The sequence below is a fragment of the Ilyonectria robusta genome, assembly GCF_021365365.1.
Source record: "Ilyonectria robusta strain PMI_751 chromosome Unknown BGZ61scaffold_9, whole genome shotgun sequence".
NCBI lineage: Eukaryota > Fungi > Ascomycota > Sordariomycetes > Hypocreales > Nectriaceae > Ilyonectria > Ilyonectria robusta.
The window spans coordinates 506,561-530,167 of NW_025764443.1; the positions used below are offsets into that span (position 1 = coordinate 506,561).

Here is a 23,607-nt window from a genome sequence, read left to right on the forward strand (position 1 = left end):
AAGAGGGGGAAGGAGGGAAAAAAAGACGACGAGGCGGGAGCTGTCCTCAAAAGAGCTCGTGAGGCGTGCTGTAGCCGCCCAGGCAAGCTGTGTGCGCCAAGCTCTGACGACACAGCCCCGCACAACGTTGGCGTTGGAGTAGTCCGGGGTATATATCGCCCAACTCTTTGGGTATCAAGACGCGCCGCTGACAGTCGAACGCAACGCCAATCGATTCCGCTTTCCGTTGTTAGAAACGCAGATGAAATATAATCGTCGATGAAAATCCACAATGGAGACGGGCGCGGGAGCAAAGGCGCAAAAGAAGGAGTCCAGGAGCTGGCGCAAGGCACGCAGTTACCCGGGCTATCGAGCCACGGCCGCATCGACCGCAGGCCAAGCTCCCGCTGCCGCGTCGTCTCCAGCAAGTGCTTCTATTTCCAGCAGTGATTTCGCGGTACCGGCCAATCATGCGCCCACAATCAGCTCACGATGCACTACCGGGCGTCTCTGGGCCCTGCTGCGGCCAGGCTGTAGCCGCCGCCGCGGGGCTGCCCAGACGTATTTCGCCAACCTCATTGGCCTGGCTGGAGAGTGGGAGGCAAATGGCCCGACGAACCGGCTCCTCTGCTTTCCCCATTTTGAGAATTTCCCCGTCTTTTCTTTTTTGTATTCTTTCTATTCCCTACTCTGTCGTATCTCCTTATTCTTGCTTATAAGTCGCTCTAGCCCTGAGACTATTGGAGACATGTGTTCTCTGACTCACCCATGCTAGACCTGCAGTCCCACTCACCCTCATCTGCTTGAGAACCAGTAACACCCCGTAACACTTCATACCATGCGTGAGATAAAAAGGCCAGTTTCCACGTGGAATGAGTACGTTGTCGTGGCTTCCAAGTACTTTTCCTCAACCCTTCCTGGTCCTGGTACGTGGCATGAGACACCGGTGCTTTTCTTTCCGCACACTACCCTTCTCGGGTGCTCTTCTTCCCGGGTGCGCTTCTTCCGGACCATCCTTCCCGCAAGAGCTTTTTGTGGCAAAGACACCTCTTATGGAATGCCATTTTTGGATTTTGGGGTTGAATTTCCGGCATACGCGATGACAAATACTCAATAGTTGCTTGTCATGGTCGAAGCCAGAGATCAACAATCTGACTCAATGCCGCGGTCGATAACCCCTTCGGTTGTCATCTTCCGTCAATCTCCACGATTGGGGATAACCAGTGACATACCAAGCCCACTTGAGCGAATCTTGATACCCATCGTCATCCATCTAGCCCAATTGAAGAAAACGCTGAGGGATCAACGGGCGTTGACGAATGTTAAACATCCTCCAAAACAGGGCGGACTCGCCAAGAATCCTGATCTGGCCTGAAAAGTCTGATCCAGGAGCCTGGTTTGTTATGGGGACTCGGACTGAAGTTCCCGGAGCCGAAGCGGTGATCCTGTTCCATGAGGCTCTCTCAACATCACTTGAGGTTAAGCTCCTTGTAAATGTCACTTCAACCATGACGCCACGGTCGTGGATCCTGTCTCTGCATGGACTGTCCGAGGACACTACCATCAAGTTAGTCTATGTATGACCGCAACCACAGTCTCGGGTCCCAACCCGTTGGCTCCGAGAGGAGGTCCAGAAGAGCGAAGCGGTCAAAGAGAAACAACCATTTGGTGTACACGATGACATGAGAGGTAATCCAGGGCCTCTTGCTTCCCTGTCCGGGACGCCTCCCGCCACTGTCTCACTCCGGGATGGGCCGCAACAACCAGCTGTGGTGCTAGAACGGAGGAACCGAAGGACTTCGCCAAGCAGTTGGTCCAACGTAGCGGCCACTTCGCCCCCGACGGCTTCCCTTTTGCTGCGTCCATGAGAGTCCAGACAATCGTCACCATGACCAGCATGTCACCGGCGCCGCCACTTGGCCCAGCGAGTTGGTACCGAAGGATGCGAGGTCAGACGCGGGCGCATGCCGTCGTTTGGCCCCCGAACGCCCAAGTTTGGCGCGGCCGTCTAGGTCTGGATAGAGTTTTTTGAGTTCGGAAGTGCCGTGAGATGGAGTTTCGAGACGAGGGCCAGTTGACAGGTTAGCAATCGAAGGCAAGACGCCACTTCTTGCGGAAAGGCAAAACCTGATTGAGAAATCCGCAAAGTCATTCGGAAATACGGCGGGAAAGCCCCTTTTCTGGACTGTTTGTGCGAGATAGACTTTGCCGTCACTCCAGCTGGGTACCGGGCCCGTGGGCCTAGACGAATAGGCTGAAGGTGTGAAGCCAATACCTCACCAACAGTGACATTTGATAGGGATTATTCCATTGCCGCTGGTTCTTCCCGGCACTAATGTTAGGTTACTCACAGGTGGGTGGGTATCTTTTTGGCCTGTATCTGCAAGGCATCATCAGCCGATACATGTCGTCCAGCGCAAGTCAACGAGATTACACCATCCAGGGCGAACGAAGGGAGGGGTCAGGGAGTTAGAGTCTTGAGCTCACACTCGCGAGGTTGGGGGCCGCGACTAAACAATATTTTCTTTTTCTGTGTGGCTTTGTCTGATCCATCGGAGCTTTCCAGCGTAGCTCTGTGTCACCTCAGCTGTACGCCGTACTCGACAACTGCCATCATGCGGTCCTGCAGATCTTGTTGGTGACGGTTGTGGCGGTAGATCTGGGACAGGGAGGCCGAATGCGAACGACGTTGACGAAGTGGTGCATGAACGGTTTCCAGGCAAGGGTCGAGGACTGCCGATCAGTCGTGGGGCACTCATCCCCGAGCCATGTCCGGATTGCCGTCGTCCCAAAGAGTGAGAGGCCGGAGATGAAACTTCGAGCCGTCCAAACTGGGGTCCCTCGAGGCCGGGTACCGTAGCATCTTGGCCATTGGATGTAGTCCGAAAGCAAAAGCAGGGCAAACGGCACCCGGCACAACAAGGAGGCGTCTACAAGTAGCCGAAGCGGGAGCCGATCTTTAGTCTTAAACCATCGGGGCTACTCGCACTCGCCTACCGCCTACCGCCTGCCGCGATGCGAGAGTATGTCATCGGTCTTGGGCGGTTTCTGGTGATGGTCTCCGAGGAAGCCAGGGCGCATCCTCTTGGTCAGCTCTTACATCTGACTCCCTGGTGCGCGCTAGGATAGGAGTGGCCAGAACTTCCCGAAAGTTCGGCCGCGGGCCAGGATGGAGCTGGTGGGCCCCACTGAAGCTTACAGGCCTTAGCGCATGGCACTTGGGATGGAGCATAGCGCAGCATCGAGCTCTAGCGCGCTAGATCCCAGCCAACTCCGAACCCCCTGTAACGCCACTTTTGGGGGGCTTGATGCGTGGGGCGTAAGGGACCCAATAGGGGCGCGCCAATCTTGGAGCTTGAAGACGACCCCCGGCTCTCTGCCCTGAACCAGCACCAAAGCAACGTCGACCCAGCATCATGGGCTGGCATCATGGGTTGGCATCACAGATCTGGCTCTGCATTTGACCGCTGTCAAACATGCCACACTGCATAGATCCAGCTTGTTCTGCCCTGCCTCGCTTCCTCTCGCCTCTCGGGATGATGCAGAAGCTTGGGCTTGTTGGGTGGGATTAATTACGACGTAGTAAGAGAATGATCGTCACGACCCAGCACTGTGGTCAGCCGCGTCTGACCTGCGGCATAATTACTCCGCAAGACCCGCGAGTATGGTTTTGTGGTAACACGGAAACCTCCATGACCACATGGAAATGTTGGGGCCTTTCCCCTGCCTACCTTGTACACTTCATCCGTTCTGATGGTTGCGACCGCTTTGCCGAAACGAAGTCTCAGCCCTCAAAACACCCAAAGATTGGGTTCGACGACCGCCTCAACGCATCTGTCCACCTTCCATTACTCCGTACGAACGCCAGAAACGGTGGAAGGGCCAGAGTCCAGACCAGGAGCGGGCCGCAATGACCTGAGCAGATCAGCCCTGTGCAGCGCCATCTGGGTATTGCAAGAGCTCGTTTTATGGGTTCATGGTACAGACTCGTGTCGAGGGCTTTCCGTTGGCTTCCTGCTTACCGCCAACGCGGGCCATGGCGTTGATCGAACAGACCAGTTGGCAAGTTGACATGCAGGAATGCGGGCGGTCACGATGTTGGCCCACGCAGTGCTGGTCCTCGGCCCCCAATTCCATGCTCTAGAACCAGTCTACTGGCGCAATACAGGGGCTCGTCCACGAGGAAACATGGCGATGTCTCGAGTCCAAACGCACGTGTGCATAGGCGACTAACTTCTTGCTGTCGAAATTGGCGAGTGCGAGTTCCACTTGGCGGCAGCAAAGGAATCTAGTGCAAATGGTCGACGGTATCAGGCTGCGAGCGTTTGCTCAGACGTGCCACGGGGACACGCGCATCAAGCGTCAATCATTGGAAGTTGTGAAGCATGCCGCCGCGACCATACCCTGTCGAACAGCCCTGAGCACAGACCGCACACATCAAGTACATGGTATCTTGAAGTCAATGCCAGGACGGGACTGGCCAGATCGAGAGAGTGGCTGTGATAGGATAGTCGCCTCTGCTGGACCTACCATGTCCTCTCGCTGTGGTACTGTTGATGGTGCTACCAGAAGTGCCTGAGCTGGTTAGTTAGGAAGCGGTCAAGCTCCCGACACCACTCAGTAGGTCGGCAAGAAGGCGACAGGGAAGTGATCATGCGACGATACTGCACAGTACATAATAGCGCCTTGCTCTCTGAACGTTGAGCGACTGTGGTCTGTGTGGCCTGTGTGTGTGAAGATTAGATAACAGGGCTTGAAGGGAGGAGAATGACTCGTCAATCCTCGACGATGAACCTGGAAGATTTCGAAGCCAGTCCGGGCGAACGACTCGCAATGGATTAGTGGCAATGTGTGAAGGTGTGCTCGGAGAAGGACGGCCAGTACTGGTGACTCGAAGGGAACTTGGCTAGCGTAGATATTGAGCAGCATTGGGACACTGGTTTCAGGTACTGGCGAGGTTCTAGCTACGTACCTGGGGAGATACCTGGCACTGGGGCACTGGTCAGGAACGTCCAGGTTCTGGTTTCCAGGATCTGGCTGATGGGGGAGGGGGAAGGGCAGGGAAGGGGCAGGACCGACTGGCCGGGAAACTGGGGCAGGTACACTTGTACTGCCTTGTGGGCAGATACGGCAAGGCGAATCAGCACCCTGAGCAATTGAACGTTTGAACTGCCCACCCGTGGCCGTACCTTCCCATCCAGGGGTACTCAGTTCCGGGGGGGAGGTACCTGCCGATGTCCACTGGAACCCACTCTCGTCCGCACTTGACCTAGCCTTCCAGGCCTCCCTCCCAGGATCCGCTTTTAGCAGCATTCCAACACTCCCACTCCCACGCCCAAGGCGGTGACTCTTCGCGGCATGTGTAACTCAACGGGCGTGTGAGATAGGTAGGCAGCCAAGCCGCCAGCGAAGCAGCAACGAAGCAACGGAGCAGCCAAGCCGCCAGAGAGCCAAGCCGCCAAGCCGCCAAACCAGGCGTGGCGGGTGTGGCACTCGGAATCTCGAGAGGGGGTAATGAGGTTGTAGGGATCGTTGGCGGGTACAGTACACACACAGAGGTCCAAGCTGGGGACACTGATACCGAAGCATTTTGCATTCTGGGGAGCCATTGCCAGCCGGGAGTCTGGTCCTGGTGGTCCGCCGACTTGGTTCGCCTTGGCAGGCCAGTACGAGGTTGCATAGGGGCCACGATGCATTGATGCCCTTGGGCGCGATGCGATTGTGCAGTGCGTTGAATGCTGACAGCTGACGCAAGGTGAATCTTTGAGACCCACGATATCATCGCCACCAAGCCAACAAATGTACGGAACTGCACAGAGCCACCAGGGCCGCCAGAATCAGGCCTTGGGTGCCTGCAAGGGCAATCTAGACGCAGAGCCACCACCCACCCACACGCTTGACACGACGCTCGATGAGGAGCGCACGAGTCCCGAGTCAACGAGTCCACGAGTCCCCACGAGTCCCCACGAGTCCCCGACAGCTAAGCCGAACCTGGGACGGACGCCCTCTGTGACCCCGGCCCTTGCTCTTGGGAAGAGGCTGAGACGGCCCACTGGGACAGGAACTGGGACCACCATGGGCGCGCTCTGCCTTTTGGTACCCAGCTGTCGGTACCGTCGCCAAAAGGCAAAAAAGCAACGGACGAACGGACTCAAAGGCCACCATTCTCTGCGACGAGCTGGACTGTCCACAGCTTATAGCCCGTGGCTTCGTGGCTTTCGGAGCTGTCCATGACCCGGCGTTTGGGGGCTCCAGACTCTATGGCTCCACGGATACCGACATGGTTACATGATGAACTACCAGAGGGCACTACCAGCGGGCTGTTTGGTTCATCGACCGTCGACCGTCGCGCGCTGGCTTCTCTGAATGCGACTTAGCCTCCCAGCCCAGGCCGCTCCACCCCCAAGACCGGGCGGCGTCAACGCCTACTCGTCTAGCGCAACGCCGTGGATGCCTTCATATTACCCGGCCTGCTCCCCCCCTGCTGCCCGCTCCCAGTCTCTTTCCTCCTCGTCCTTGACACTCAGTCTTACTCTCTTCATCAAAACGTCTGTGTCTGCCTCCCTTTCCCCTCGATTCATTTCTGAATCGGCTTCCACCACTCGCCCAACACACGCCTTTTCGCCCGATCATACCGTCGAACTCGTTTTTTCTATTCCATGGGCCGACTGGCGCCCGGCAATGTGCGAGGCTCACTCAAATGGGGGACAGGGTCACTCGCCCTCCAGGGCTTCCACGCATAATCACCAACATCTCAACCCGCAACCAACGCCCACAGCCACAACTAATATCGCCTCCTTGGACGATGCGTCTGCTTGCCCACCGGACCTCGCAGCCTGTATAACCTCGCCCATCTCGCCACCAACATCACCCCCGCCTTCATGTCTCAATCTCGAGTCTTTCCAACACCACCCCGTCGAAATGCTTGCCTACCGACTACGCAACCAGTCATTCATGCAGCAGAGCCTCAATTCGACACCAGCTCACATGAATCCTTCCGCAGCTCTGTCACCTGCTTCCATCTCCGACGACGACTTTCTGCCTCGGCGCGACTTCTCCTGTCATGACGATTCCATGGCCATGGAAATTGATGACGCCGAGGACGACCTGACAATACCTACTATCCCCAATCGTAATCAACGTCGAGGGTGTCGGAAAGGCTTAGGAATTATTGTTCCCAGTCCACCGTCGGAATCCCCCGGTTTTATTCAACCTTCACCTACCGCCATCAATCCTCCCGCAGATGTCAAGGCTCAAGCTCAGAGTACTAACCCAACATTGTATGGGCCATCTCTGGATCTGGTCTGCCCTGAGCTAGAAGTGGATGAGGGTTATTGCGAAGAAGAAGATGACTTCTCTTGGCTCGAGCCAATTGTTCACGTCAGAGATGTTTCCCCAAACGACACCAGTTCGCCAGCCGGTATTAGGAAACGATATGGGCTTCGATATAGGTCGTCTACTGAGGCTGCAACTCGGTGCAGCAATGCCGTTCACAGCGTCCCCCGAATGCGACGACGCGACAAAAGGCGTCGCCAGCAATCAAGGGTGTCTGACGTATCTACCGGCGAACGTGCAGTCAACGTAACTTGATGCCCCTCTGCGAAGTCGACTAATATGCTTTTTTTTTCTGTCAAAACACTGGACGGTGTACATATCAACGGTCCGTGGCACGGGTCTCGGCGCACACACGGCATAGGGGGAGGCTCAATGACCACTCTGGCGGCGTTATCACGGGACAAGAATTACTAGATGTTTTGCTTTTATACTGATGAGGCACACGCCATCTGGGACACGGGAATGACGGGGCTCTAGGAGCGGCAGTTTTTGGCGTTTGTTTCTCTTTTTTTCGGTGTTATTTCAACCACGGACCTGGGGTTTAACGGGTTGAACTCTTTTCACGGCATGCCATTTGATGGTCAAAGGCGTCAGTTTGGGTCAAATGATGACACCCTCGGATCTTGAGGGTTTCTTGGGTAACGGATGCGCAACATCTGGCTGTGCTTGGGGAACAGGACATGACGGGCACCATGGTTTGGATCCTCCAGGCAGGATCAGGGATCCGGAATGGACTGGCGCTGTATCGACCGGGAGAGGTCGGGAACACAGATTAGTGTGTATATAGGAGATACGTGCTCCCTTCGTGGTGCCACGCCATGAGCTATTCGTGAGCAAGGATAATGCAACGATTTAAGCCCTCATGCAAGGAAGTCCTTGAGCAGTCCCGAGTGATGGTTACTACGAAGGCTGGCGCAGGAAGTTCGACAACTTCCGAAGATAACGTACGAGCCGTACAGTGTAGCGCAGTGCATGGGTGACTGCTCTGTTCCTTGCATCGTTCCATCTCTCCTCTCTCTCTCCCTTGTCCACCGTCGGCGGGCACCTCAAGCTCAAAGCGGACCCTCCGAGTATCCGGGCCCGGATCGCTTCTCGTCTGCCGAAGCGCCCCGCTCGCCTTCGCGGGCCGACCAAGCCAGTCGTCTTGGCGGGCAAGGATTTGGGTTTAATGACGATTGATTGTTCGTGTCTCAGGCCAAGAATGAGCATTGCCGCATCAACAGCCGGGATTGTAGATTGATTACTATAGTGAGAGTGAGAGTGAGAGTAAGAATAAGTCATAGTGAGCGAAGTGTGTGTGTGAGAACGAGAGGGGCTGCGGCTTTCCGAGGCGACGGGGATCTGCACCTCCAATGACATGCATGGACAGACTGACCTGCATGCATGCGTGGGTAACATGGGTCTGGATGTACTCCGTATACGTACGAGAAAAATCCACAAACACGCACAATGGACAATGGCCTCGACTTCGCTCCCCACTTGGAGAGGAATTGAATCTCGACCTCATCCTCTTGGCAGGCATGGGTTATGCTGACCTGTGCGGACGTTGGCGTGTCGCAATTCTCTCACCTCCATTTGACGAGCATGGCTTCACGTTGGATGTAATTCACCCTCGCACAGCATGAGAAATGCCACACAGAGCAGCCACACTATTATATGGGAAAGTGTACTTTAAGCTAACAGCAGCTAAAACCTCACTTTCCTGAGAACTAAACTTGGGTGTATCCCCTAAGGACTAAATAAAAAGCAGGGACGAGGCCGGCTTCAACGGTTGAGGAATTAAGCGTGACGAGATGACGGCAAACGAATGAATGGGAATGAATGAATGAATAAATGAATGAATGGGTGAATGGGTGAATGGGTGAAACATGCCGTCGACACTCGCGTGTTCCGCCACCAACACCAACACCAACACCAACACCTATACGCACGCTTTTCTCGGCGGCTTCCAGCTTCTCGGCGGCTTCTCAGCTTCTGCATTATCAACTTACCCTCTCGCATGGCTTTGGCCTTGCACATCGCCCCCCACAAATGCCTATTGGCAGAACGTCCGGCCTGGCCCGGTCTGGCCGCGGCGGCTCCGCAAAGCGCAGCGTCGAGGCGTCATCTCGACTCCGGCCCAGCCCATGTATTATTTGTCGCCCGCCGGTGAAGGGTAAAGGTAAAAAGAAGGAGAAAACGGGCAAGGATTCGCAGGATTCGCAGGCGGCAAAAGAGGCGAAAGCTGGGCGTCTTTGTGCATGTCCTCGTTGCTCCATCGCCCAGCCTCGCCCGGTTGTGAGTTTGCGAGTCTGGCTGGAATGCTCGTCCATAGCCCGGTGCATTCCTCCCGCGGGCGACGCCCAACTCTGCTCCCATGTCCGGTCCTCTCGTCAGGCCTGATAAATCACCTCACGGCAACGGTTGCTGCGCTGGGCCACATACGTAGCTCTGTTCCAGCCCGCCTGGTGGTTTCGTGTCTCGCCGGTTGCTGGTGTTTTGTTGTTGTCCATCGCCCGCCGCCGCCAGAGCCGTTTACTTCGACCTCGGATTCCCACTCGGCCATCCTCGTCCTTGTCGGCCGCGGTCCAGTTTTCTGTTGCTGTCCAGCTCGAAACTCTACTTCGCTTCCTCTTGCTTTCCTCCTCATGCCATCGTCGTAGCCATCGACTCAGCCAACCATCCTCCTCGCTGAACCGCGGCGACACTGCGTGAAAGCCGGCTCCTCTGGACCAACCGTTCTCACCAAACGACTCAGCCCGTATACAATCACCATGGCCTCCTGGACGCTGCCATATCGGCACGAGGCCGTGGACCGCGATCCGGGCTTCTGCTGGCAAGATCTCGACGACGGTCCCACCGACGGCTCCAACGACTTCTTCGGCCAGTTCATCAACTTCGACGCCGACATGGGCTCGTCCATGGCCAACCTCCATAGAAACGACCCTTCTCTGCCCACCATGCCCGACCCGCTCATGCTCGACCGGCCCTCCGAGTCGACTGCCTCGTCCGGCGTGTCCACGGCCGGTGATGAATTCGACTTCTTCTCGAGCAGCTCCCACGCCGGCCCCGTCATGTCCGGCGCGTCCATCGGTCCCCAGACTCACGAGGTCGATCCTCAATATCTCGCCATCGGTGGCGAGGACATGGCTGGAAGGGTGCCTCGGCCCTCCATGTCCGACCCGGAGCTGCCCCGTCTCGAAGGCATCTCGCTCCACTCGCCCACCAAGCGCAGGCACATCTCCCAGCCGTCGTCTCCGACACCTCCCAGCACAGTTACCGCCCGCAAGCCCAACAAGTTTGTCGAGGCCCTCTCATCCACGTTCCGCAGGGCTGGCAAGTTCGCCAGGAGCCGGAAGCCTCCCGCCATTGCCGTGGACCGTCCGGGCTCTCCAACTATGGAGAACCCGCCCATGGCTTTGAGGATGCAGGCATACGAGTACGGGAATGCCAACGCGGGGTCTCCTCCGTCGCCTACTACAATCCCGGATCACGGAACCTTCGTCCACGGGTACTGTGACGACCCTTTCGGCGAAATTTCACAGCCCCCGTCCGCCACTTCGCTTCATTTCTTCCACGGCAACGGGATACACACTCCTGACGAGTCTCCCATCGTTGCCTCCGATCCAGGGAGTTATCGATCTGACATCGGGACCCAAGGGGACCCAAACAACTGGCCTCTCCCAGCAAATCCGCAACCTCAACAGCACGAACGACAACAAATGCCTCCTCAGCAAATGCTTCAGCAACAGCAGCAGGTTATTTCTGCAGGTGGGCCACCACCCGAGTCGTGGCCCGGCACCGAATACATGGCTCACCAGCAGGGCGCCGGCTGGTGGGATCTCAACCTCCTGAGCCAGAACGGCGAGTATATCATGGACCCGCAACAGCAGCAGCAGAAGCACGCAAACCTCAACATGGCCATGCATGCGCAGCACGCCGAGCTTCCTTACGAGTACCAGGCGGGGCCGGAGACAGGCCCCGGAGGTCTCATGATCCACATGCCCCAGCCGCGCGGCATGCCCCCGGCCGTCATCAACGACCTCTCCGTCTCGGGCCCGACGTATCTCCCGCCGCCGCCGCCGCTCCCTCCGGCCGTCCCCGGCTCCGACCGCCAGCACCGTCCCCCACGAGCCCCGTCGTCCGGCGCGCGACACCTCTCCTGCTCGCCGATCCGCAAGACCCGCGCCCCCTCGGCGTCGCCCCAGCCGGCGCACTCGCGCCACAGCTCCGGCGGGTCAATAGGGTCGACGCGCAGCGCGTCCGGGCGAGGCATGGTGCCCGGCACGCCGACGACGATACGCAAGCAGCGGCGGTCACGGGAGCCGAGCGGGAGCAGCGCCGGCGGCGGAGAAATCGGCTTCGTCAACTTCACGCCCAGCGACGGCGGCATGCTGATGACGGGCGTGGCGCCCAGCGGGAGCTCCAAGACCAAGGCGCGGCGGGAGCGTGAGGCCATGGAGCGACGGCGACGGCTGAGTGAAGCAGCCCTGAAAGCTGTGCAGGCGGCTGGCGGCGATGTCGACCAGTTGATGCAGCAGGGCTTCGCCCTCTAGGGAGCGCCGCCATGCCAATCGCCGGTCCACCCATTAATGTACTGAAACAAACAAACCTAGGCGTTCAGAAACGATCCACTGCTCGAACGACTTCTCTCGGGTCTTGCGTTGTGTTGTGTTGCGGAAGCGTGAAGGAGTCAAGCTCGGACAGCTTTCGCGGCGTTGTATCTTCACATCTCAACCCCTCCTTACTCCTTATTTGCCCCTTTTCCACCGAGGCCATCTCAGCCCACCTACTTGCCTTCTTCGACTTTTCCTATGTTTGCATCCTTTCAGCGGGATACAGAAAACACAGCTCACCGAGCACCATTCTCTTTTCCTCTTTTTCTTTTTCTTTTTCATTTTCATTTTCATTTTCATTTTCATTTTCATTTTCTTTCTGTCTTTTTCTCCAGATACCTTCTTGTACGAATATTTATATCCCCCACCAGACTATCCGGTTTTTGGTTTTCCTTTGTCGATTGCTCGCTCTACTTGTCGGAAATCGGATGATTGATGGAGCAATACTGTATGTGTAAGATGGACGCATTTGTGTAGGACATTTCGTTGTTGGAGAAAAGAGGTAACGGGACGGGGCAGAAGCAGAATACGTGCTCGCTGGCCTTCGGTAGTAGCTTCGCTCGTTGGTAATAGGAATTGGTAATGGGGTTATGCGTTGTGAGGTGTAAGATAGCTCTTATAGGGGCATCCAAATGGGCATCCAAATCATGGATAGATCTGCCTTCTTGATAGATATAGTCGCCTCTGCGACATCTCAATAACAGACCAAGCTTATCTCTTGACATGTAGTCCATTCATGCATGATGCAATATTTTTTTCAACGCACGCTTCGTAGTTTCATCGGATTAGTATGCGACTCCTGTCACCTCCAAATGAAAGATTTGTAAAGTAAATAGTTTTGATTGGGTAAGGTGGTATTCTCAGCTATTTCTCTTATCTTGGTTCACGGCCATTTCTTGGCCGTGTCTTCCCATATTCATCTTGGCTAGACTTCCAAGCCAAACCCAGCCCAGCTGTATGAAAATGTCCCTCCATTCCCTTTACTTTCCCACTATGATTTATATATACACAAAGCAAAAAAAATCGCAGTAGAGCACAGGGGTTCGATATACGCCAACGCCAAGTCTTGTCGCAGACGCCGTCGTCATGCTTTCGATATAAAAAGCCAACCAGAAAAAAAGAGAGCCGTGTCTCGGTATGGTCTTGCTGACAGTCGGGGGTCGCTTCGATTAGCAATGCTATGCCCGAGGTTGCCCTCAAAATGGGTGATATCCCAAAATGCTACAGTCCACCCAAACTGCGTCAATCCCAAAAAAGAACTGAATTTGATGCAAACTCGGCTCCGGCGGAGGCCGAAGTAGATGTGGAACTCATCAGGATATGCGACCAGGACGAAAGTATCTTCAAATCAATTCGTTTAGTGGTCATAACCCGCACCGCGTTGCCAGGGACTATCAGATCGGGTTAGTATGTGTATCCTCGTGGTCAGTATTAACCAGTGTAACTTACCTAGCATTGTTCTGTGTGCGGAATGTAGCAGGACTCTCGTTGTGCTGCTGTCGTTGCTGCTGCTGCTGCTGGCCGAGTGGCGATCCCGAATTTTGGTAGGGGCTCGGGGAAGCGGTGCGGAAGGGACTCGCTGGTCGTTGCCCATCGGCCGGGAAGAGGGGCATCGATGGGTTGATGGGAGATCGCGGTGGGTTGTCGCGGAACGAAGTCTGCGAGTGGTTGTTCATCTCAGCCCGCCTCCGCATGCTGTCGGAAGACAGGGAATCATCGTCATCGAGATCTAGGTGAGTCTTGTAGCCACCCTTGTCACCTCGGGCCGTGGCAGCCAAGGCATCCAGCTCAGTGGTAGTGTTGAGCTGAGTTTGGGACTTCATAAACGACGCACGGTCATCAGCCATGAACTGGTACCGCGCGTCAGGATTCTTTCGGAAGAAGACAAAAGACGTTGACACGATGACCATGATGAGGAGGATGAGCGAGAAGGCGGCATTCAGAATAAAGAGAACGACACCCACAACACCCACGACGAGCTTAGGTGCGCCGAAGACGTTGGAGAAGACAAGAAGGAAAATGGCGTTGATGAAGTTGACAGCGCAAATAGCAATGTTGAAAGAGTTAGTGCTCTTGTCCATCCAGGGTCGGAGAACTGAGGCGCCGATCAGAGCACCCGCTTCAATAATAATGAAGCCAATGGCCTGGGCAACCGAGGCGGCTTGGGAGAAAGCCACGAAGCACGCCTTGACAAGGGTGTAGCAGAGGACGGGCACAATGAAGTAGTAGGCCGAGGCCCGGAACTGGACGTAAAGGAATCCCCACTTGTTGAGCGCCTGGGGGTCAGAGAAGAGGATGTAGGCAGGGTTACGGTGCATGGCGACCGAGCGGCGAGCGATGCGGATGACTTTGAAAGCTCCCCATCCGAGAGTAGCGAGCATGCCAAAGAAGAAGAAGACAGCGAGCACAACTTCGGCCGCCGAGTCAACCTGGGTGAACTCCCACAAACAGAGAATAGCCATTTGAGGGAAACCGATCAGGGTCAGGCGGAACAAGATACCCTTCAGGACGGTGAGCCATCCGTTGCGAAACTCGAGGAACTTGTCACTTGTCATCATCTTCTGCTTGACGAGAAGCTCGCAAATGCCCTTGAATGCGGAAATGACGATGATCGTGATGACGACAACGGTACAGAAGAACGTCAGGCCCGTCATGAACAGATTTGTCGTTTCAATCTCGGCCTTGAAGGCAACGCGCTGAATGCCGTAAACGATGTAACTGCCAGTTTCGGTCTGGATGTTACTACGTCGAAGAACCTCGTGAACTGCCCGAGGCATCATCGCCGCGCCACGCTTAAACAAGTCGAGACTCGCATTAGCAAGCTGGAGGCCTCTCTTTTCAACCTGAACTGAGACGGTAGTGAGGGAGTCAAAAAGCGTGGAGGGTGTGCCGCCCGTTGCTCGCTGGTACCAGGTAAAGATGCTCTGCATAAAACCGACGCGTATAATACCCATGGACCACTGGAAGTTCTGGGTCCACGCCGAGACGATGGGAGGGAGGCCTACGCTAGTAAGACCGATAATAGCCTGAGCCTGAAAGTAGCCGAAGAGAGCGAGCGAGTTGGAGGCAACGTGAGCGGCAGTATTGGAGTGGCCGAGTCCGGAAACGACAGCGGAAGCGATGAGACCGAGGCCGGCGATACAGGCGGTGGCCCATTTAACGCCAATGAGATCGACAGTCTTTCCGTTGGAAATGTTGGCCTCGACACAAGCAACACTCTCGCCAGTGCTGGTCAAGTTGACGTAGACGCGGATGCTAGCATCCAAATCTGGAACGCTGTAGGCAATTCCGGGAATGTTTTTCAGGGCATCGTCGCCAATGGGGAGGTTGAACTTGAAGGGGATCTTTCCAGCAACCATGGGGCAGAGACCAGCGAGTCCCATGTCACAAGGGTCGACCTCGCTTCGCAAGAATTGATAACCATAAGCGGAAGCTCTGACGTCGAAGACAACCTTGCCCTGAATAGAGGAAGTGACGACAACGTTAACCTCAGCGGAGCCGTTGTTGGGGGTGAAGATGACGTTGAACAGACTGCAGTAAAGCCGGAGTCGGCCTGACAACTGTTCAGCGAGTCGGAGGTGAGCATCCTTTCAGCCGCGACCGGTGTCATCAGCGCGGCCATCGATGACAGCACCACCAGGGGCTGCTTTAATACGGACCACATCATGGCGATGGGTTCTGGCGTTTGCTCGATAAGATTTTAATCAGGAGAGAAGGCGGTTCCTCAGGTGGGAGGGCGGTCCTGCGAAGCGCTCGTGACAATTGACGGCGGATTGTCGTCAATCACGGCGCGGTCGAAAACGGCTCGTTCGGAAATCAGAGAATAAATCTCCTTTCCTTTTTCAGACAGGTGGTCGAAGCGATTCGGAGGCAGCGTTCAGGCGCAGATCGAGAGCGACGGGTTTGAATGGCGAGGACCGGCAGCGGCGGATTTGCGTTTTCAGGAGTCGTGACGTGGTTGACTGTGCCAAGGCGTAAAACGAGGGGAATCCGTGGAAGCGACAGAAAAAAAAAGAATTACGAAAGTCGAAAATGAAGAAGATAGGTTAGCGAACGTTTCGAGGCGAGATCCTCTCCGCGACGAGGCGTGGCTTCGGGCGGCAGCGGCTTCGTCGTCGATGGTTTGTTGATCGTGGTCGCGGGCGAAGGACGGATTTGTGTGGGGTGAGGCGAGGTGAGGGAGGAAAGAATGAACGACGGACACAGGTTTGGGAAGGAAGGAGGATGGACCGAAAGGGAGTGGCGGAAGGGGCCAGGAACCTTGCACGTCCGACAAAGCGCGTATACGTCTGGTCGGTAATGTAGGAGGGAGGTACCCAGCAGTAATTACTCCCTTGTAGGTGTACTTGGTGCTAGGGGGGGAGGGAGGAGCGGCCTGGATTGGCTTGGCTGAGAGCGGACGTTAGCTTGGCTGAGTCTACAGTGCAAAAGGCATTGAGACAGGGGAATCATGGGGGGGATTGGGCCAGGGAGAGACAGTGAGACTTTTGGGCGGAAAAGCAGGTTATGGCACGGTAAGGTACCTAGCGGTCGGGCGGTACCTAAGGTAGGCGTTGATGGTGGCCAGCCAGCCTCTCGCGCTCCCTCTACGCCAGCCAGTCAGCAGAGCTAGCCACTGAGCGGAATGGCCACGGCGGCGCAAATTACGCAACACCGCTGGCAACCCAGAACGCCAAGGGCCGCAAGTATCCAGCGGTACTGTGTCTTGGGCAAGCTTGGACCACGCGCGGTAGCGTCGAGATCCGCAGGCTGTGCAGTACCTGGAATGCAGGCGCGGGGCCCGACCATTCCCAAGTCAACAGGCCCGTCGCTGGGGACAGCATGGATTGCGATCTCGTATCCGTCCTAACAGAGGTACCTCTGCTCTACCTGTCAAACCCTCGTTTCCCCTGGATGTCTGTTCGGGCTGTGCTGGACTGGACTGCTTGGCTGGGAGAGCGCGTACTCACACGTGTGTACTACGTACGTATGTCCGACGACGGGTCTGTCTTTTCTCGTCTTGGCTGTGGTGGCGCCTTACTCTACAGAGACTTGAGCCTGGAGGCTTTGCGGCGCATGTCCAGCGATCCTGTCGTAAAGCTCCATCGCCGCTTAGGAAGCGCGGCGACACGATGCGATACGATGCGGCACGATACGACACGGGGTCGGCGACAAGCGATCCGGCGACCAGCGAGACGACAAGCCCGTCATCCACGCGACACCAGCCGTCGGCCGTGTGGGTGCGACATTGCTTGTTTGGGCTTTTCCGGTGTATTACCTTGGATCTGACTTCATGCACCCTGCACACCCACATCACCAAGTTTGCCGTGGTCCTGTTTCTCCAGCGCAGGAAATCACCAGCGCAGTAAAGCAAAACAAGCCGTCGTATCCAAGCGCCTCTCTTGGCTTGCTCGACGGAACGAACCCTTTGATGACCGCCCGTCGCAAGCGGGGTGCCCAGGCCGAACCAAGCCTCACACGCATACGTATTTCCATGGACCGACTTCGTACTTCGTGCAGCAAAACGACAGTCACTCGTCACCACCACCGAGACGGTCTCTTGTTAATTTACGGGAGACCCAGCACCGCAGGCCAGCAACCCACTCCCCAAACCCCCCAGACAAGACGAGAGCGAGCTGGAGGCTTGCACAGCCCCCCTTGGTGGTCTTGGTGGTGCTGCCGAACCCCGATACGTCACACGACCCCTGCTCGCATAGCTTCTTTGTCGCACCCTTCCGCGACCCCGTGGCCCCGAATGCCCTTTGCGGCGCTCGCTCTGCGATAAAGGCACTGCAAAGGCCAAGCCAACTGGTCCATCCATCCCGTCTCGTACCTTACATATGTAGAGTGTGAGATGCTCTTACATGGCGCATCCTGAAACGGGGACGTGATTATTAGGGACGAACCACGACGAGTCGGTCAGAGCAGAATTCGACTTTTCGTATTGCCTTCGTATGGCCTTCGCGTGCGGCCTCGTATCTAATACACGCTGACAGGCTGCCACGCCGCCACTCAACGAGTGAGCACTGCGCTGCATCCCGGGCTGGCGCATGTTACCCATCGGCATGTCCGCCGAGGTATTTGTTGCTCGTAAACAAGAGAGAAGAGAGGGCGGGAATGCAAACCCATCTCACCTCGACGTCACGCACATCGGTCCACCACCATCTTTTTCGTACAATCCTACAACAGATGCACCTCCCTACAATGAAGAATCAATTCATCAATCAACCGCCAACGAGAGTCCCCAGCTGGTAGAATCTCCGTTTCAACGCAACATGCTGGCAGCCAGGGTTCATCCATGTCGCGCACGACCAGGGACTAAGTACCTACTACGTAGTAAGCATCTGGGGCCCAAAAAGCGCCTCTTCTAACTGGCCTCTCCGTACCTGATTGTGGCGGCGGGCTGCGAGGAGGTACTTTCCGGTGCTGTCAGTCAGAAGTCGGTCATCAGCAAAGTCAGGCTTGGTTTCGGTCTCCATCACGGTCTGATATATATATTTTTGGCTTCTCATGATTGCCTCTTGTTCGTATAGCCTCAGCTCCTCTCTCCATGGCTATTTCTGTCATCTCTTCCCATTCCCGAACAAAACCGTACCCACCACCGACAGGTATTCTTCATACCCATGCCCACCCAAGCCGCCTCTGGCTGCAGGGGCTTCTCGCGCATGGCATTCCCGTGGATCCCGTCCTTTCATCCTGATACCATCAGTGTGGAACCAAAAGTGTGGAATGCATGGAGAGAGAAATTGGGTCTCAGGAGGCCCAAGGGAACCAACACTCCTCCAATCCGAGCCTGCTCACCGTTTGAGGCCTCCATCAATCCATGTGTAAGTAAGTAGTTGATATGTCCACCAAAAACGTCATCGCAAACAAAGCACTGTCTCCACGGTGAAAACCCATCATCCACCTCTCCTTTGACGCGCAACACTGAACCCACTTGGTTGTCACTGTGTGCTCCACGATCGGCACAGAGCGCGGTCGGCTGGCATCCCGCTCCGCGCAAGATCATCGCCATGCGTTCCTCCCCTTGATTTCGGCCCCAGTACGACCCGCGTCCCATCGGCTGTTTCGCCATTCCCATCCTCGTCCCCATTGGACACCTCAGATCGCCCGGTTTTGAGACAGTGTGAAGGCCTAGTATCTACCGAGCCCGTCGGCCTTCGGGTGCGTTTCACAAAACTACGGGGAAGCTAAGCTTTTGCTGTGCACAATCTTAAACAAGCCCTATACCTTTTGCACAGTTCAATTCCAAACCTCTAGATAAAGTGCATGCCCAATCCATGAATCGTAAAAGAATCTATCTAAATATAGCCATGCCCAGATCCCAAAATTAACCAGTTTACCGTGCAACATTGCATGTGCCCAAAAATATTCCCATATGTAGTCGGCCAACCCCGACATTGAGTCATGGCGTGAAGCCGCCTCTCTCATAACATGCATCAAATACAGCCTCAACTACAACACATCCCATTGGGTCTCCCAGGGCTTGGTGCCATCAATGTAGTTGATGCCGTGTTTGTAGGAGCTGGTGAGCTCCTCCTGGTCCACACCACAATGTGTCTGTCCATCACGGCCCTTAAACCAACCCAGACCGTACGTCTTGCCATCGTCTAGTTTCTTCACCATCTGGGCGTTGTTGAGTTTGGCCGTTCCCACAAAGTTGTACAACATCTTGCTCTGGTGGATAAAGGCGAGAATCGATGCAATCGTGTTGGGTTGTCGAGGTAGGAAGGCATGGCGTCGTCGGAAGAAGACGATGCTTGCCACGACCATCATATAGGACAGCACGAAGAGTGTAAGCCCAAGGGAGATATAAAATGACAGCACCGTCTCCTGGCCGGAGTTGACCAGTTTTTGTTTTTCTGCCGATTCACTGTCGCTATGCGTGCCGAAGCTAATGATGAAATCCTGTCCTTCCACAGTTGCCAAACTGGTCACCATGATGGTCAAAAACTCGGCCATCACAGTACCAAATCCGACAAAGAAGACAAGTATATGGCCATTCATAAGGGCGCGGATAGGCATGTATCCGAACGGAAGAGCCGTGTAATCGAGTGTGAGGGTTTTCGAGGGCGCGTGTCGCTTCGAGAGGATGTAATATGGCTCCATGACGCGGACTGCTGTCTCCATGGCTCCCCAACTCATCTTAAGAATAACGGCCAGCGCTGTCACGGCCCAAGCAGCGTGTTCAGTAATGCTGCTCGCCTGGGTGAAGAGGAAGGTCGGGATGAAACCGGCAAAGAGAAACAGTCCAACTATGAATGGGATGCTCCCCAGTGCACGAAGCGCCAGGGGGTGTGGGTTCTCGGAGAGGTGAGTGCTATCATCCTCTTCGCGATCCTGCAACTTAGCGCTACCTCCATCGTAAGGTGCAAGAGAGTTGTTCCGCAGCATGTAACGGCGTCGTTTAAGTTTATGGTGGATATCCTTGTGCTTGGCTGTATCCATGTCTTTGAAGTCCATCAAGATATGGGCCACGACGGCCATGGAAGCAAGACCGGCAATGCCCCTCACATCACCCTGGAGACCGGATCGCCTTCTTTGCAGCACATAGAACAGGCAACAGCTAAGCACGGCGCAGAGAGCCAGAGTGGAGGTCAAGAGTCGGGACCAGGTTGCCGCGATATAGATTTCCTTGTCGTGTTCCGGGTGCTTCATCCGCTCTGCTCGGCTCGGGTTTAGGACAACGGATGCAGCGGCGAATGTCGGGACCAGGGAGACGGCCAGCGTCGAAGCAATAGATGATAGGGCGACAGCATAGTGACCCAGCTTGAGGGCATGGAACGGTCGGAAGAAACTGATACTCGTAACGTAGTCAACATTGATTGACTTGGAGGCCAGAGCGCCCTCCTGCTTTGATAGTTGATAGTAAGCTTCCAAACGACGGACTTCAAAATCGGTAAATTGCCAGAAGATGCCATACGAGACGGCACATAAGGTAGGTAAGAACTTGACCATGAAGTACAGACTCGGTTCCACGTCGTCAGGCGACTTGAACTTTATTATGGGATCGTGCTTGTACTTTTGGTATAGCACCTCCTGTGTGACTGCCAAGAGAATTGAGAGTATGACCAGCCACAACAAATATGGCCACTTCATCGACAAAGGTTTCCAGTTGGGTTGTGGGTAAAAGATTTCAGTCTTAGCCTCCTTGGAAGGATACGATGAGCGCCGCATATCGTTGACAGACATGGTACTCGGTCCCTCCATACTGCTCAGATCGGTGGCGGATGAATCTAAAATCACTTCGATGACTTCGCCTCGTCGGTTGGCTTCGTCTTGTCCCATATGCCGAATCGTCTCATGGCGCCCCAGGCGCTTGGCGGGGTTTCGTCGCGTGAACGATCTCGACAGGTTATTCTGGCCATGCATAGGAGAAGACAGGAGATCGGCGTCTCGAACTATAGCCTCAGGCTGAAACCCCATGCCGAGACCTCCAGTCAGCTTTCCCTTGGCCTCCTCTTCCTCGAGCTTTCTGAGAAAGTCCGCATCTTGGGCGGTGGTGGGGCCTAGTGCCGCGGTTAGGTCGAATCCGGCGAAATCATCATCTTCCTCCTCGACAATGGGTGCGTATTGAGACGATTTTCCTGTTGGGGTGGTTCTCATTGGCGTGGTTCCCATTGGAGCAGCAGTCGAAAGGAGTGAGAGGTCATATTCCTCTTCGTCAATGGTGTCATGGGCCGGGTGCCTCAAGCTAGGCATGCGATTTCCTCGAGAAGGGCGCCGCGAGGGCGGACCACTGGATCCTGATACGGGCGCGTAGCTTGCTCCAGCTCCATTGGAATAGGCAAATGAACCCGACCACGACGAGCCCCCGGACAAGTAATCGTTGCCGCCATACTGGGGATCCGGACTGGCGGGACCACCAGCATAAGAATCAAGAGAAACCATGGATTCCCGGCCGTGCAAAGGAGGCCGACCAGTGGAGTAATCATATTGAGTTTCATGCGCGTCGGGATCAACCGTCATGGCAGAAACGCGATGGTGGAGGGGCTGCTGGGGAAGCGGCATTCGCGAAGGTGCCGGGGCATTGTTGGTAGCATCGCCCGGATGAAAGGGCTCAGAGGCATCATAGTATCCGAAGGGCTGTCCGCCCGAGTCATCACGGTAGGCCATGGCGCGAGCCGCCGATCATGACGAAGACAATCGAAGGCAGCGGTTCTGCCGGGGCTGGCGATGCAGCGTCGAGAGTCGAGCGCGAGTTGCTGAGGGTGTTGGTGAGAGCGGTGGTGGGGCCAGCGACTGGGGCGTGAGTGATGCGAGAGCGGTAGCGAGTGCGGTAGCGAGCGGACCAGCGAGCGAGGGACGGATTGCGAAGCGATTGCGATCAGTGTTGCAGACGGGCAGCAGCGCAACAGTGCAAGAGTGCAAGAGAAACGAACGACGGGACGAGCGAGGGACGAAAGACGAGGGACTAAGGTTGGCGGAGGTTGGCGTGGAAGATGGAGCTGGAGCGAGCAGATGGAATTTCCCCATCCAGCCCATGTCAGCCCGGATCCTGTTTCTTGCTCTAGGCTAGGACCTGCCATAGTAAGGCTGGAGCCGCTTTCCGGGGGTCCCCGCCAGCGCTCAACAACAGACCAACAGTGGCGGAACAGCAGTGCATGCGCAGCTCCAGGCTTGAGCCGGTCGGCTTCCCAAGGTCCTGCGGGCTCTTCAGGCTCTCCATGCTCTCCATGCTCTCCAGGGCTCTCTCCTCTCCAGGCAGTTTAGGCAGCCCATGGCGCTGGGGCATACCGATCACATTATGCCGGACCTAGGTATGGACGGGATCTAGGCCTCTCCAAGGTCTGAGGGGCTTACCGATAGTGCGCCGCCCCCTAAAGCCCCGTCCCAGCAACCCCACCAGCGACGCTTCGCAGGCCTTTAAGTGGCCGCCCGGTATTGTAGGGCTGGCTGCGCGGCCACGCGTAGTCTCCACTCGCGATTCGAAACAGTCCTAAAGATGTATTTGCGAGACTTAGATGTACTGCGCAGTATGGAGCGCCGTGGTGTTGTAGTGCTGTGATGCTTAAACCAGGGGCTGGGCCATCGCTGGCAATCGGCGAGCGGCCTCCCAGGACAGACACAGACCCCGCGTCTTCAGTGCGTGCAGGTGCAGCTTCGTTCAGGGCTTACCGCCCCCACAGTCCTTGATGGCGTCCTTAGCTGCTGCATTTCCTCCTTGCCCGGGACTCAGGGGCGCTGCCGGCGCAGGTTCGCTGGCGTTTGGGCGCGCTAGTAGGGCTGGTGGCGGAGGGTTGCTTCGATGATGGGACAGGAGCACAGTGCCGTCCAGGGGGGTCATGTTCTGTGGTTGCAGTGCGTCCACTCGGTCGATGCTGGGTGAGAGACAACGAATGATAGACGGCGGGCGACTGAAGACGACAATGCAGCCAGCAGCCAGCACAGCAGCCAATATCCACTGTGGACTGTGGTGGGGGGCGTAAATGCTGATTCCAAGCGCCTGGCAAAGTGTACAAAGTCATCCGCGGATCCAGACTTCCAGTCAAACGGACAGATGACCATTCCGGGACAGCCCTATGCTGCTTGTGGCCAGCCGCCTACCGCGGCCAATGGCAACAGGCTTTCGCACAGCTGGACTGATTAGGGTTGCAGGGTCCTAGGGGCCCAATCGCGTGAGGATGTGTGCTGGAGCTGACTCTCTCCCTGAATCTGCGTCGACTAGTCGGTACCTACGTCAACTTTCCGCGCTTTACTGGACCACACACGGCAGAGT

General features: G+C 56.0%; 6 protein-coding genes across 6 annotated transcripts; 4 read left to right on the plus strand and 2 right to left on the minus strand.

The window, feature by feature from the left end:
• Positions 1-6,900: 6,900 nt before the first annotated feature.
• Positions 6,901-7,569, plus strand: BGZ61DRAFT_532131 (uncharacterized protein; the record flags this gene model as incomplete). The annotated part of the gene is made up of 1 exon (XM_046253827.1): positions 6,901-7,569. One exon carries the CDS (start codon positions 6,901-6,903, stop codon positions 7,567-7,569), a length of 669 nt encoding a protein of 222 aa, XP_046104671.1.
• A 1,275-nt stretch (positions 7,570-8,844) lies between these two features.
• Positions 8,845-9,882, plus strand: BGZ61DRAFT_234879 (uncharacterized protein). Its single transcript, XM_046238268.1, has one exon. It carries the CDS (start codon positions 9,172-9,174, stop codon positions 9,694-9,696), a length of 525 nt encoding a protein of 174 aa, XP_046104672.1. The 5' UTR covers positions 8,845-9,171; the 3' UTR covers positions 9,697-9,882.
• Positions 9,883-10,067: 185 nt separating this feature from the next.
• On the plus strand, positions 10,068-11,849 carry BGZ61DRAFT_351192 (uncharacterized protein; the record flags this gene model as incomplete). The annotated part of the gene is made up of 1 exon (XM_046240312.1): positions 10,068-11,849. The coding sequence occupies one exon, from the start codon at positions 10,068-10,070 to the stop codon at positions 11,847-11,849; it is 1,782 nt and encodes a 593-aa protein (XP_046104673.1).
• Positions 11,521-12,631, plus strand: BGZ61DRAFT_451063 (uncharacterized protein). Its single transcript, XM_046245789.1, has one exon. It carries the CDS (start codon positions 11,861-11,863, stop codon positions 12,365-12,367), a length of 507 nt encoding a protein of 168 aa, XP_046104674.1. The 5' UTR covers positions 11,521-11,860; the 3' UTR covers positions 12,368-12,631.
• Positions 12,632-13,266: 635 nt separating this feature from the next.
• Positions 13,267-15,573, minus strand: BGZ61DRAFT_493668 (uncharacterized protein; the record flags this gene model as incomplete). The annotated part of the gene is made up of 3 exons (XM_046250678.1): positions 13,267-13,300; positions 13,359-15,397; positions 15,442-15,573. 3 exons carry the CDS (start codon positions 15,571-15,573, stop codon positions 13,267-13,269), a joined length of 2,205 nt encoding a protein of 734 aa, XP_046104675.1.
• A 3,770-nt stretch (positions 15,574-19,343) lies between these two features.
• Positions 19,344-22,004, minus strand: BGZ61DRAFT_351808 (uncharacterized protein; the record flags this gene model as incomplete). Its single annotated transcript, XM_046240363.1, has 1 exon — positions 19,344-22,004. The coding sequence occupies one exon, from the start codon at positions 22,002-22,004 to the stop codon at positions 19,344-19,346; it is 2,661 nt and encodes an 886-aa protein (XP_046104676.1).
• Positions 22,005-23,607: the final 1,603 nt, after the last annotated feature.